The 15,007-nt window shown below is 46.4% G+C and overlaps 1 protein-coding gene across 1 annotated transcript in view; it reads left to right on the top strand.

Annotated features, from left to right (window-relative positions):
• Positions 1–15,007, top strand: part of LOC138853569 (mite allergen Der p 3-like) — a 203,401-nt gene that overhangs the window by 177,305 nt on the left and 11,089 nt on the right. The window contains exon 4 of the mRNA XM_070091039.1: positions 9,094–9,231. Within this exon, the coding sequence (XP_069947140.1) occupies positions 9,094–9,231 (138 nt within the window). The remainder of the gene's footprint in view (positions 1–9,093; positions 9,232–15,007) is intronic.

Raw genomic sequence — 15,007 nt, forward strand, 5'->3', positions numbered from 1 at the left:
AGTGTGCTCAGTGCTAGTTGGGTTCCTGGCTAGTGTACTCAGTGTTAGTTGGGTTCGTGGCTAGTGTACTCAGTGCTAGTTGGGTTCGTGGCTAGTGTACTCAGTGCTAGTTTGGTTCGTTCGTGGCTAGTGTGCTCAGTGCTAGTTAGTTGGTTTCGTGGCTAGTGGCTAGTGTACTCAGTGCTAGTTGGGTTCGTGTACTCAGTGCTACTCTAGTGTACTCAGTGCTAGTTGGGTTCGTAGTTGGGTTCCTGGCTAGTGTACTCAGTGCTAGTTCGTGTCTAGTGCACTCAGAGCTAGTTGGGTTCGTCGTGGCTTGTGTACTCAGTGCTAGTTGAGTTCGTGGCTAGTGTACTCAGTGCTAGTTGTGTTCCTGGCTAGTGTACTCATTGCTAGTTGGGTTCGTGGCAAGTGTACTCAGTGCTAGTTGGGTTCGTGGCTAGTGTACTCAGTGCTAGTTGGGTTCGTGGCTAGTGTACTCAGTGCTAGTTGCGTTCGTGGCTAGTGTACTCAGTGCTAGTTGGGTTCGTGGCTAGTGTACTCAGTGCTAGTTGGGTTCGTAGCTAGTGTACTCAGTGCTAGTTGGGATCGTGGGTAGTGTACTCAGTGCTAGTTGGGTTCGTGGCTAGTGTGCTCAGTGTTAGTTGGGTTCGTGGCAAGTGTACTCAGTGCTAGTTGGGTTCGTGGCTAGTGTACTCAGTGCTAGTTGGGTTCGGGGCTAGTGTACTAAGTGCTAGTTGGGTTCGTGGTTAGTGTACTCAGTGCTAGTTGTTTTCGTGGCTAGTGTACTCAGTGCTAGTTGGGTTCGTGGCTAGTGTACTCAGTGCTAGTTGGGTTCGTGGCTAGTGTACTCAGTGCTAGTTGGGTTCGTGGCTAGTGTGCTCAGTACTAGTTGGGTTCGTGGCTAGTGTACTCAGTGCTAGTTGGGTTCGTGGCGAGTGTACTCAGCGCTAGTTGGGTTAGTTGCAAGTGTACACAGTGCTAGTTGGGTTCGTTACTATTGTACTCAGTGATAGTTGGGTTCGTGGCTAGTGTACACAGCACTAGTTGTGTTAGTGGCTAGTGTGCTCAGTGCTAGTTGGGTTCGTGGCTAGTGTACTCAGTGCTAGTTGGGATCGTGGCTAGTGTACTCAGTGCTAGTTGGGTTCGTGGCTAGTGTACTCAGAGCTAGTTGGGTTCGTGGCTAGCGTACACAGCACTAGTTGTGTTCGTGGCTAGTGTGCTCAGTTCTAGTTGGGTTCGTTGCTAGTGTACTCAGTGCTAGTTGGCTTCGTGGCTAGTGTACTTAGTGCTAGCTGGGTTCGTGGCTAGTGTACTCAGTGCTAGTTGGGTTCGTGGCTAGTGTACTCAGTGCTAGTTGCGTTCGTGGCTAGTGTACTCATTGCTAGTTGGGTTCGTGGCTAGTGTACTCAGTGCTAGTTGGGTTCGTGGCTAGTGTACTCAGTGCTAGTTGGGTTCGGGACTAGTGTTCTCAGTGCTAGTTAGGATCGTGGCTAGTGTACTCAGTGCTAGTTGGGTTCGTGGCTAGTCTACTCAGTGCTAGTTGGGTTCGTGGCTAGTGTACTCAGTGCTAGTTGGGTTCGTGGCTAGTGTACTCAGTGCTAGTTGGGTTCGTGGCTAGTGTACTCAGTGCTAGTTGGGTTCGTGGCTAGTGTGCTCAGTGCTAGTTGGGTTCGTGGCTAGTGTACTCAGTGCTAGTTGGGTTCGTGGCTAGTGAACTCAGGGCTAGTTGGGTTCCTGGCTAGTGTACTCAGTGCTAGTTAGGTTCGTGGCTAGTGTACTCAGAGCTGGTTGGGTTCATGGCTAGTGTACCCAGTGCTAGTTGGGTTCGTGGCTAGTGTACTCAGTGCTAGTTGGGTTCGTGGCTAGTGTAATCAGTGCTTGTTGGGTTCGTGGCTAGTGTACTCAGTGCTAGTTGGGATCGTGGCTAGTGTACTCAGTGCTAGTTGGGTTCGTGGCTAGTGTGCTCAGTGCTAGTTGGGTTCGTGGCTAGTGTACTCAGTGCGAGTTGGGTTCGTGGCTACTGTACTCAGTGCTAGTTGGGTTTCTGGCTAGTGTACTCATTGCTAGTTGGGTTCATGGCTAGTGTACTCAGTGCTAGTTGGGTTCGTGGCTAGTGTACTCAGTGCTAGTTGGGTTCGTGGCTAGTGTACCTGGTGCTAGTTGGGTTCGTGGCTAGTGTACTCAGTGCTAGTTGGGTTCGTGGCTAGTGTACTCAGTGTTAGTTGGGTTCGTGGCTAGTGTACTCAGTGCTAGTTGGGTTCGTGGCTAGTGTACTCAGTGCTAGTTGGGTTCTTGGCTAGTGTACTCAGTGCTAGTTGGGTTCGTGGCTAGTGTACTCAGTGCTAGTTGGGTTCGAGGCTAGTGTACTCAGTGCTAGTTGGGTTCGTGGCTAGTGTACTCAGTGCTAGTTGGGTTCGAGGCTAGTGTACTCAGTGCTAGTTGGGTTCGTGGCTAGTGTACTCAGTGCTAGTTGGGTTCGAGGCTAGTGTACTCAGTGCTAGTTGGGTTCGTGGCTAGTGTACTCAGTGCTAGTTGGGTTCGAGGCTAGTGTACTCAGTGCTAGTTGGGTTCGTGGCTAGTGTACTCAGTGCTAGTTGGGTTCGTGGCTAGTGTACTCAGTGCTAGTTGGGTTCGTGGCTAGTGTACTCAGTGCTAGTTGGGTTCGTGGCTAGTGTACTCAGTGCTAGTTGGGTTCGTGGCTAGTGTACTCAGTAATTCCTTGTAAGACAATGTTTCTTGTAAATTATTTTTGTACACTGAGTATGTTTCTTCCTTCAGTAGACATTGAGATTCTCCAGAACACAAGATTTAGAAGCTCTCAAGTACGACACCACTTTAGAAGCTCTCAAGTACGACACCACTTTAGAAGCTCTCAAGTACGACACCACTTTAGAAGCTCTCAAGTACGACACCACTTTAGAAGCTCTCAAGTACGACACCACTTTAGAAGCTCTCAAGTACGACACCACTTTAGAAGCTCTCATGTACGACACCACTTTAGAAGCTCTCATGTACGACACCACTTTAGAAGCTCTCAAGTACGACACCACTTTAGAAGCTCTCATGTACGACACCACTTTAGAAGCTCTCATGTACGACACCACTTTAGAAGCTCTCAAGTACGACACCACTTTAGAAGCTCTCAAGTACGACAACACCACTTTAGAAGCTCTCAAGTAGAACACCACTTTAGAAGCTCTCAAGTAGAACACCACTTTAGAAGCTCTCAAGTAGAACACCACTTTAGAAGCTCTCAAGTACGACACCACTTTAGAAGCTCTCAAGTACGACACCACTTTAGAAGCTCTCAAGTACGACACCACTTTAGAAGCTCTCAAGTACGACACCACTTTAGAAGCTCTCAAGTAGAACACCACTTTAGAAGCTCTCAAGTACGACACCACTTTAGAAGCTCTCAAGTACGACACCACTCTTGAAGCTCTCAAGTACGACACCACTCTTGAAGCTCTCAAGTACGACACCACTTTAGAAGCTCTCAAGTACGACACCACTTTAGAAGCTCTCAAGTAGAACACCACTTTAGAAGCTCTCAAGTACGACACCACTTTAGAAGCTCTCAAGTACGACACCACTCTTGAAGCTCTCAAGTACGACACCACTCTTGAAGCTCTCAAGTACGACACCACTTTAGAAGCTCTCAAGTAGGACACCACTTTAGAAGCTCTCAAGTACGACACCACTCTTGAAGCTCTCAAGTACGACACCACTCTTGAAGCTCTCAAGTACGACACCACTCTTGAAGCTCTCAAGTACGACACCACTTTAGAAGCTCTCAAGTACGACACCACTTTAGAAGCTCTCAAGTAGGACACCACTTTAGAAGCTCTCAAGTACGACACCACTCTTGAAGCTCTCAAGTACGACACCACTCTTGAAGCTCTCAAGTACGACACCACTTTAGAAGCTCTCAAGTACGACACCACTTTAGAAGCTCTCAAGTAGGACACCACTTTAGAAGCTCTCAAGTACGACACCACTTTAGAAGCTCTCAAGTACGACACCACTTTAGAAGCTCTCAAGTATGACACCACTTTAGAAGCTCTCAAGTACGACACCACTTTAGAAGCTCTCAAGTAGGACACCACTCTTGAAGCTCTCAAGTACGACACCACTTTAGAAGCTCTCAAGTACGACACCACTTTAGAAGCTCTCAAGTAGGACACCACTCTTGAAGCTCTCAAGTACGACACCACTTTAGAAGCTCTCAAGTAGGACACCACTCTTGAAGCTCTCAAGTACGACACCACTTTAGAAGCTCTCAAGTACGACACCACTTTAGAAGCTCTCAAGTAGGACACCACTCTTGAAGCTCTCAAGTACGACACCACTTTAGAAGCTCTCAAGTACGACACCACTTTAGAAGCTCTCAAGTAGGACACCACTCTTGAAGCTCTCAAGTACGACACCACTTTAGAAGCTCTCAAGTAGGACACCACTTTAGAAGCTCTCAATTAGGACACCACTTTAGAAGCTCTCAAGTAGGACACCACTTTAGAAGCTCTCAAGTAGGACACCATTTTAGAAGCTCTCAAGTAGGACACCACTTTAGAAGCTCTCAAGTAGGACACCACTTTAGAAGCTCTCAAGTAGGACACCACTTTAGAAGCTCTCAAGTAGAACACCACTTTAGAAGCTCTCAAGTAGAACACCACTTTAGAAGATCTCAAGTAGGACACCACTTTAGAAGCTCTCAAGTAGAACACCACTTTAGAAGTTCTCAAGTAGAACACCAATTTAGAAGCTCTCAAGTAGGACACCACTTTTGAAGCTCTCAAGTAGGACACCACTTTAGAAGCTCTCAAGTAGGACACCACTTTAGAAGCTCTCAAGTAGGACACCACTTTAGAAGCTCTCAAGTAGAACACCACTTTAGAAGCTCTCAAGTAGAACACCACTTTAGAAGCTCTCAAGTAGGACACCACTTTAGAAGCTCTCAAGTAGGACACCACTTTAGAAGCGCTCAAGTAGGACACCACTTTAGAAACTCTCAAGTAGGACACCACTTTAGAAGCTCTCAAGTAGGACACCACTTTAGAAGCTCTCAAGTAGAACATCACTTTAGAAGCTCTCAAGTAGAACACCACTTTAGAAGCTCTCAAGTAGGACACCACTTTAGAAGCTCTCAAGTAGAACACCACTTTAGAAGCTCTCAAGTAGGACACCACTTTAGAAGCTCTCAAGTAGAACACCACTTTAGAAGCCCTCAAGTAGGACACCACTTTAGAAGCTCTCAAGTAGAACATTACTTTAGAAGCTCTCAAGTAGAACACCACTTTCGAAGCTCTCAAGTAGGACACCACTTTAGAAGCTCTCAAGTAGAACATCACTTTAGAAGCTCTCAAGTAGAACACCACTTTAGAAGCTCTCAAGTAGGACACCACTTTAGAAGCTCTCAAGTAGAACACCACTTTAGAAGCTCTCAAGTAGGACACCACTTTAGAAGCTCTCAAGTAGAACATTACTTTAGAAGCTCTCAAGTAGAACACCACTTTAGAAGCTCTCAAGTAGGACACCACTTTAGAAGCTCTCAAGTAGAACATCACTTTAGAAGCTCTCAAGTAGAACATTACTTTAGAAGCTCTCAAGTAGAACACCACTTTAGAAGCTCTCAAGTAGAACACCACTTTAGAAGCTCTCAAGTAGAACATCACTTTAGAAGCTCTCAAGTAGGACACCACTTTAGAAGCTCTCAAGTAGAACATCACTTTAGAAGCTCTCAATTAGGACACCACTTTAGAAGCTCTCAAGTAGGACACCACTTTAGAAACTCTCAAGTAGAACACCACTTTAGAAGCTCTCAAGTAGGACACCACTTTAGAAGCTCTCAAGTAGAACACCACTTTAGAAGCTCTCAGGTAGAACACCACTTTAGAAGCTCTCAAGTAGAACATCACTTTAGAAGCTCTCAAGTAGGACACCACTTTAGAAGCTCTCAAGTAGAACACCACTTTAGAAGCTCTCAAGTAGAACACCACTTTAGAAGCTCTCAAGTAGAACACCTGTTTAGAAGCTCTCAAGTAGGACACCACTTTAGAAACTGTCAAAGAACATAACATTTAGAAGTTGTTAAGTACAACAGCACTTTAAACACTGTCAATGGAACTCTACGTTCAGCAGCTGTCAAACTGAACACAACCTTCGGTAATTATTATACCACTTATTGTGCTTTAATTATTAAACCTCTTACGATGCTTTAACGCTTAGTTAAGGTTTAGTGCGCAACTTATAACTGGCACAAAGTACAACATACAAAGGAAGTGAATTATTATAAACTTGTATTTGATCATTTATGTTCCTACGGCGTTAGTGGTAATTATTATGGCAAACTGCACGAACACTGGTACATTGCACGAACACTGGTACATTGCACGAACACTGGTACATTGCACGAACACTGGTACATTGCACGAACACTTGTACATTGCACGAACACTAGTACATTGCACGAACACTAGTACAATGCATGAACACTTGTACATTGCACGAACACTGGTACATTGCACGAACACTAGTACATTGCACGAACACTTGTACATTGCACGAACACTGGTACATTGCACGAACACTAGTACATTGCACGAACACTTGTACATTGCACGAACACTTGTACATTGCACGAACACTAGTACAATGCATGAACACTTGTACATTGCACGAACACTGGTACATTGCACGAACACTGGTACATTGCACGAACACTTGTACATTGCACGAACACTAGTACATTGCACGAACACTAGTACAATGCATGAACACTTGTACATTGCACGAACACTGGTACATTGCACGAACACTAGTACATTGCACGAACACTTGTACATTGCACGAACACTGGTACATTGCACGAACACTAGTACATTGCACGAACACTTGTACATTGCACGAACACTTGTACATTGCACGAACACTAGTACATTGCACGAACACTAGTACAATGCATGAACACTTGTACATTGCACGAACACTGGTACATTGCACGGACACTAGTACAATGCATGAACACTTGTACATTGCACGAACACTGGTACATTGCACGAACACTAGTACATTGCACGAACACTTGTACATTGCACGAACACTGGTACATTGCACGAACACTAGTACATTGCACGAACACTTGTACATTGCACGAACACTTGTACATTGCACGAACACTTGTACATTGCACGAACACTAGTACATTGCACGAACACTAGTACAATGCATGAACACTTGTACATTGCACGAACACTGGTACATTGCACGGACACTAGTACAATGCACGAACACTTGTACATTGCACGAACACTGGTACATTGCACGGACACTAGTACAATGCATGAACACTTGTACATTGCACGAACACTGGTACATTGCACGAACACTAGTACATTGCACGAACACTTGTACATTGCACGAACACTGGTACATTGCACGAACACTAGTACAATGCATGAACACTTGTACATTGCACGAACACTGGTACATTGCACGAACACTAGTACATTGCACGAACACTTGTACATTGCACGAACACTGGTACATTGCACGAACACTAGTACATTGCACGAACACTTGTACATTGCACGAACACTTGTACATTGCACGAACACTTGTACATTGCACGAACACTAGTACATTGCACGAACACTAGTACAATGCATGAACACTTGTACATTGCACGAACACTGGTACATTGCACGGACACTAGTACAATGCACGAACACTTGTACATTGCACGAACACTGGTACATTGCATGAGCACTAGTACAATGCACGAACACTAGTACATTGCACGAACACTAGTACATTGCATGAACACTTTTACATTGCACGAACACTTGTACATTGCACGAACACTGGTACATTGCACGAACACTGGTACATTGCATGAACACTGGTACATTGCACGAACACTGGTACATTGCACGAACACTGGTACATTGCACGAACACTTGTACATTGCACGAACAATGGCACATTGCACGAACACTGGTACATTGCACGAACACTGGTACATTGCACGAACACTGGCACATTGCACGAACACTGGCCCATAGCACGGACACTGGCACTGATGTCTAAGGCACCAAAACGGGAAGTGCCGAAACTCCCAAATTTCTGTCTGTCGCTGGTACCACAATAAGTATTTGTGTTGTTATAAATGTGTAGATGGTATAAAGTGTTGTAATAATGATAGTCTTGTTCAGAACACAGGTCGTGTGCTGCTACAGTAACTTGCCAGCTTCAGGGTGGTATAAAGTGTTGTAATAATGATAGTCTTGTTCAGAACACAGGTCGTGTGCTGCTACAGTAACTTGCCAGCTTCAGGATGGTATAAAGTGTTGTAATAATGATAGTCTTGTTCAGAACACAGGTCGTGTGCTGCTACTGTAACTTACCAGCTTCAGGATGGTATAAAGTGTTGTAATAATGATAGTCTTGTTCAGAACACAGGTCGTGTGCTGCTACTGTAACTTACCAGCTTCAGGATGGTATAAAGTGTTGTAATAATGATAGTCTTGTTCAGAACACAGGTCGTGTGCTGCTACAGTAACTTGCCAGCTTCAGGATGGTATAAAGTGTTGTAATAATGATAGTCTTGTTCAGAACACAGGTCGTGTGCTGCTACAGTAACTTGCCAGCTTCAGGATGGTATAAAGTGTTGTAATAATGATAGTCTTGTTCAGAACACAGGTCGTGTGCTGCTACAGTAACTTGCCAGCTTCAGGATGGTATAAAGTGTTGTAATAATGATAGTCTTGTTCAGAACACAGGTCGTGTGCTGCTACAGTAACTTACCAGCTTCAGGGTGGTATAAAGTGTTGTAATAATGATAGTCTTGTTCAGAACACAGGTCGTGTGCTGCTACAGTAACTTGCCAGCTTCAGGGTGGTATAAAGTGTTGTAATAATGATAGTCTTGTTCAGAACACAGGTCGTGTGCTGCTACAGTAACTTGCCAGCTTCAGGATGGTATAAAGTGTTGTAATAATGATAGTCTTGTTCAGAACACAGGTCGTGTGCTGCTACAGTAACTTGCAAGCTTCAGGATGGTATAAAGTGTTGTAATAATGATAGTCTTGTTCAGAACACAGGTCGTGTGCTGCTACAGTAACTTGCCAGCTTCAGGGAGGCTTCTGTTACAAAGGCAAGAAGAAGCTGTGTGTCCACGGTACTATCTTACCTGATGCTTGTGGGAAGAGAGAGTGTACCTGCTGTCTACCTCGTGAGTAGTAAATAGTGCTCCTTCTGTGTACCTAGTGAGTAGTATCTAGTGTTCCTGCTGTGTACCTAGTAAGTATTACCTCGCGTTCCTGCTTTGTACCTAGTGAATAGTACCTAATGCACCTGCTGTTTTCCTAGTGAGTAGTACCTGGTACTCCTGCTGTGTTCCTAGTGAGTAATACCTAGTGCACCTGCTGTGTACCTAAAGGGTAGTACCTAGTGTCCATGCTCTGTACCTAGTGAGTAGTACCTAGTGCTCCTGCTATCTACCTAGTGAGTAGTACCTAGTGCACCTGTTCTCTATCTAGTGAGTAGTACCTAGTGTCCACGCTCTGCACCTAGTGAGTAGTACCTAGTGCTCCTGCTGTGTACCTAGTGAGTAGTACCTAATGTTCCTGCTGTGTACCCAGTGAGCAGTACCTAGTTTTCCTTCTGTCTACCTAGTGAGTAGTACCTAGTGCTCCTGCTGTGTACTTAGTGAGTAGTACCTAGTGCTGTGCACCTAGTGAATAGTACCTAGTGCTCCTGCTGTCTACCTAGAGAATAGCACCTAGTTCACTTGCTGTTTACCTGGTGAGTAACACCTAATGTTCCTGCTGTGTACCTAGTGAGTTGTACCTAGTGCTCCTGCTGTGTACCTAGTGAGTAGTACCTAGTGCTCCTGCTGTCTATCTAGTGAGTAGTACCTAGTGCTCCTGCTGTCTACGTAGTAGTACCTAGTGCACCTGCTGTCTACCTAGTGAGTAGTACCTAGTGTTCTTGCTGTCTACCTAGTGAGCAGTACTTAGTTTTCCTTCTGTCTACATAGTGAGTAGTACCTAGTGCTCCTGCTGTCTTCCTAGTGAGTAGTACCTAGAGTACCTGCTCTCTATCTAGAGAGTAGTACCTAGTGCTCCTGCTATCTACCTAGTGAGTAGTACCTAGTGCACCTGCTCTCTACCTAGAGAGTAGTACCTAGCGTTCCTGCTGTGTATCTAGTGAGTAGTACCTAGCGTTTCTGCTGTGTATCTAGTGAGTAGTACCTAGTTTTCCTTCTGTCTACCTAGTGAGTAGTACCTCGTGCTCCTGCTGTGTACTTAGAGAGTAGTACCTAGTGCTGTGCACCTAGTGAATAGTACCTAGTGCTCCTGCTGTCTACCTAGTGAACAGCACCTACTTCACCTGCTGTCCACCTTGTGAGTAGTACCTATTGCTCCTGCTGTCTAGCTAGTGAGTAGTACCTAGTGCACCTGCTTTCTACCTAGTGAATAGTACTTATTGCTCATGCTGTCTACCTAGTGAGTAGTACCTAGTGCACCTGGTCTCTACCTAGTGAGTAGTACCTAGTGCTCCTGCTGTCTACCTAGTGAGTACTACCTAGTGCAACTGCTCTCTACCTAGTGAGTAGTACCTAGTGCTCCTGCTGTGTACCAAGTGAGTAGTACCTAGTACTGTGTACCTAGTTCACCTGCTGTCTTCCTAGCGACTAGTACCTGTTGCTCCTGCTGCGTACCAAGTGAATAGTACCAAGTGCATCTGAGGTATACCTAGTGAGTAGTACCTACTGCACCTGCTGTCTACCTAATGAGTAGTAGCTATTGCTCCTGCTGTCTACGTAGTGAGTAGTACCTAGTGCACTTGCTCTCTACCTAGTGAGTAGTACCTAGTGCTCCTGCTGTCTACCTAGTGAGTCGTATCTAGTTCACCTGCTGTCTACCTAGTAAGTAGTACCTAGTGCACCTGCTCTCTACCTAGTGAGAAGTACCTAGTGAACCTGCTCTCTACCTAGTGAGTAGTACCTAGTGTTCCTGTTGTCTACCAAGTGAGTAGTACCTTGTGTACCTGCTGTCTTCCTAGTGAGTAGTACCTAATGCTTCTGCTGTGTCCCTAGTGTGTAGTACTTAGTTCTCCTGTTGTGTACCTAGTGAGTAGTACCTAGTGCTCTGTACCTAGTGAGCAGTACCTAGTGCTCTGTACCTAATGAGTAGTACCTAGTTCACCTGCTGTCTTCCTAGTGACTAGTACCTAGTTCACCTGCTGTCTTCCTAGTGATTAGTACCTATTGCTCCTGCTGTGTACTTAGTGAATAGTACCTAGTGCATCTGCTGTGTACCTAGTGAGTAGTGCCTATTGCACCTGCTGGTGATAGTACCTGATGCTTGTGGGAAGAGGGAGGTTACCTGCTGTCTACCTAGTGAGTAGTACCTGATGCTTGTGGGGAGAGGGAGGGTACCTGCTGTCTACTTAGTGAGTAGTACCTGATGGTTTTGGGAAGAGGGAGTGCTCCTGCTGTCTACCTAGGGAGTAGTACCTAGCGCTCATGTCTGCAGGTCACCAACTTACACAAAGATGCCCGTAGTTCAGTTGGCAGCGTACTAAGCTCACATACTGAGTATCCGTGGTTCGATTCCTGGTACGGGTAGAAACACTGGACGTGTTTCCTTAAGACACCTGCCGTCCCTGTTCACCTAGCATCACGTAGGTACTTGGGTGCTGGTTACTGGTGTGGGTCGCATCCTGGGGACAAAATTAACCTAAGTTGCCCTGCATAGCCAAAGGCTTTCTATAAAGTACGTCACTGATGTCAGCTATGGTCTGTATAAGTTGGATCTCTACTAGTAGAAATAATAATAATAATAATAATAACAATTATTATTATTATTATTATTATTATTATTATTATTATTATTATTATTATTATTATTATTATTATTATTATTATTATTATTATTATTATTATTATTATTATTATTATTATTATTCTATTATCACACTGGCCGATTCCCACCAAGGCAGGGTGACCCACCAAGGCAGGGTGACCCACCAAGGCAGGGTGACCCACCAAGGCAGGGTGACCCACCAAGGCAGGGTGACCCACCAAGGCAGGGTGACCCACCAAGGCAGGGTGACCCACCAAGGCAGGGTGACCCACCAAGGCAGGGTGACCCACCAAGGCAGGGTGACCCACCAAGACAGGGTGACCCACCAAGGCAGGGTGACCCACCAAGGCAGGGTGACCACCAAGGCAGGGTGACCCACCAAGGCACGGTGACCCACCAAGGCACGGTGACCCACCAAGGCAGGGTGACCCACCAAGGCACGGTGACCCACCAAGGCACGGTGACCCACCAAGGCAGGGTGACCCACCAAGGCAGGGTGACCCACCAAGGCACGGTGACCCACCAAGGCAGGGTGACCCACCAAGGCACGGTGACCCACCAAGGCACGGTGACCCACCAAGGCAGGGTGACCAACCAACGAAGGGAGGCGCTGACCAGGGAAGTGGAAACTATCGAACTTAAGCTAAATGACTCTTACAGGAACCAGGAGAGGCAGGAGGAGCTTAAAACTATTAGTGAAATTGAAAGAAATTCAAAATATTTCTTTTCATATGCCAAAAGCAAGGCAAATACCACATCTAGTATCGGGCCCTTACTCAGACAGGATGGGACTTACTCAGACAGGATGGGACTTACTCAGACAGGATGGGACTTACACAGACGACAACAAGGAAATGAGTGAAATATTGAAATCCCAGTACGACTCTGTGTTTAGTGAACCACTAATCGGTCTGAGGATCGACGACCCAAATGATTTCTTCATGAATGAGCCTCAAAACTCCATAAATGTATGCCAGATTTCCGACATTACCCTAACTCCGATAGATTTCGAAAAAGCCATTGACAACATGCCTATGCACTCAGCCCCGGGCCCAGACTCGTGGAACTCTGTTTTCATTAAGAACTGCAAGAAACCCCTCTCGCGTGCCCTAAGTACACTATGGAGGAGGAGCTTGGACATGGGTGAAATTCCACAGTCACTTAAAACAACGGATATAGCCCCACTCCATAAAGGTGGCAGCAAAGCATTAGCTAAGAACTATAGACCAATAGCTCTGACATCCCACATCATAAAAATCTTTGAAAGAGTGCTAAGAAGCAGGATTGCAAATCACCTGGATTCCCAAAATCTGCACAATCCAGGGCAACATGGGTTCAGGGCAGGTCGCTCCTGCCTCTCACAACTACTGGATCACTATGACATGGCCTTGGATGCACTGGAAGAAAATCAGAATGCAGATGTAATATACACAGACTTTGCAAAAGCATTTGACAAATGCGATCATGGCGTAATAGCCCATAAAATACGTGCTAAAGGAATAACTGGGAAAGTGGGGAGATGGATCTTCAACTTCCTAACAAATCGAACACAAAGAGTAGTGGTCAACAGAGTTAAATCGGAGGCTGCCATAGTGAAGAGCTCTGTTCCACAAGGCACAGAACTCGCCCCCATCTTATTCCTTATCCTCATATCAGACATAAACAGAGATATACACCACAGCACCGTATCATCCTTTGCGGATGATACTGGGATCTGCATGAGGCTGTCTTCTGCTGAGGACGCGGTTAACCTCCAAGAAGATATAAACAAAGTTTTCCAGTGGGCAACGGTAAACAATATGATGTTCAATGAGGACAAATTCCAACTACTCCGTTATGGAAAACTGGAGGAGATAATAACTAGAACAGAGTATACTACTGACTCCGGCCATACAATAGAGCGGAAAAATAATGTAAGGGACCTGGGAGTAGTAATGTCTGAGGATCTCACTTTCAAGGATCACAACAGTGCCACGATCGCACGTGCAAAGAAAATGATAGGATGGATAATGAGAACTTTCAAAACGAGAGATGCCAAGCCCATGATGATCCTTTTCAAATCACTTGTTCTCTCTAGGCTGGAATACTGCTGTACATTAACATCTCCATACAAAGCAGGTGAAATCGCAGATCTAGAGAGTGTACAGAGATCCTTTACTGCACGTATAAGTTCTGTCAAGCACCTTAACTACTGGGAACGCTTGGAAGCACTTGACTTGTACTCGTTGGAACGCAGGAGGGAGAGATATATCATAATCTACACTTGGAAAATCTTGGAAGGAATGGTCCCAAATCAGCACACAGAAATCACTCCCTACGAAAGTAAAAGACTGGGCAGGCGATGCAAAATGCCGCCAATAAAAGGTAGGGGCGCCATTGGTACACTAAGAGAAAACACCATAAGTGTCCGGGGCCCAAAACTGTTCAACAGCCTCCCATCAAGCATTAGGGGAATTGCCAATAAACCCCTGGCTGCCTTCAAGAGAGAGCTGGACAGATACCTAAAGTCGGTGCCGGATCAGCCGGGCTGTGGCTCGTACGTCGGACTGCGTGCGGCCAGCAGTAACAGCCTAGTTGATCAGGCCCTGATCCATCGGGAGGCCTGGTCGTGGACCGGGCCGCGGGGGCGTTGATCCCCGGAATAACCTCCAGGTAACCTCCAGGTAGGGCAGGGTGACCCACCAAGGCAGGGTGGTCCACCAAGGCAGGGTGACCCACCAAGGCAGGGTGACCCACAAAGGCAGAGTGACCCACCAAGGCAGGGTGACCCACCAAGGCAGGGTGACCCACCAAGGCAGGGTGACCAACCAAGGCAGGGTGACCCACCAACGCAGGGTGGTCCACCAAGGCAGGGTGACACACCAAGGCAGGGTGGTCCACCAAGGCAGGGTGACCCACCAAGGCAGGGTGGTCCACTAAGGCAGGATGGTCCACCAAGGCAGGGTGACCCACTAAGGCAGGGTGACCCACCAAGGCAGGGTGGTCCACCACGGCAGGGTGACCCACCAAGGTAGGGTGACCCACCAAGGCAGGTTGACCAACCAAGGCAGGGTGACCCACCAAGGCAGGGTGGTCCACCAAGGCAGGGTGACCCACCAAGGCAGGGTGACCCACCAAGGCAGGGTGACCCACCAAGGC

The sequence above is a fragment of the Cherax quadricarinatus genome, chromosome 33 (genome assembly GCF_038502225.1).
Source record: "Cherax quadricarinatus isolate ZL_2023a chromosome 33, ASM3850222v1, whole genome shotgun sequence".
Taxonomy (NCBI): Eukaryota; Metazoa; Arthropoda; class Malacostraca; order Decapoda; family Parastacidae; genus Cherax; species Cherax quadricarinatus.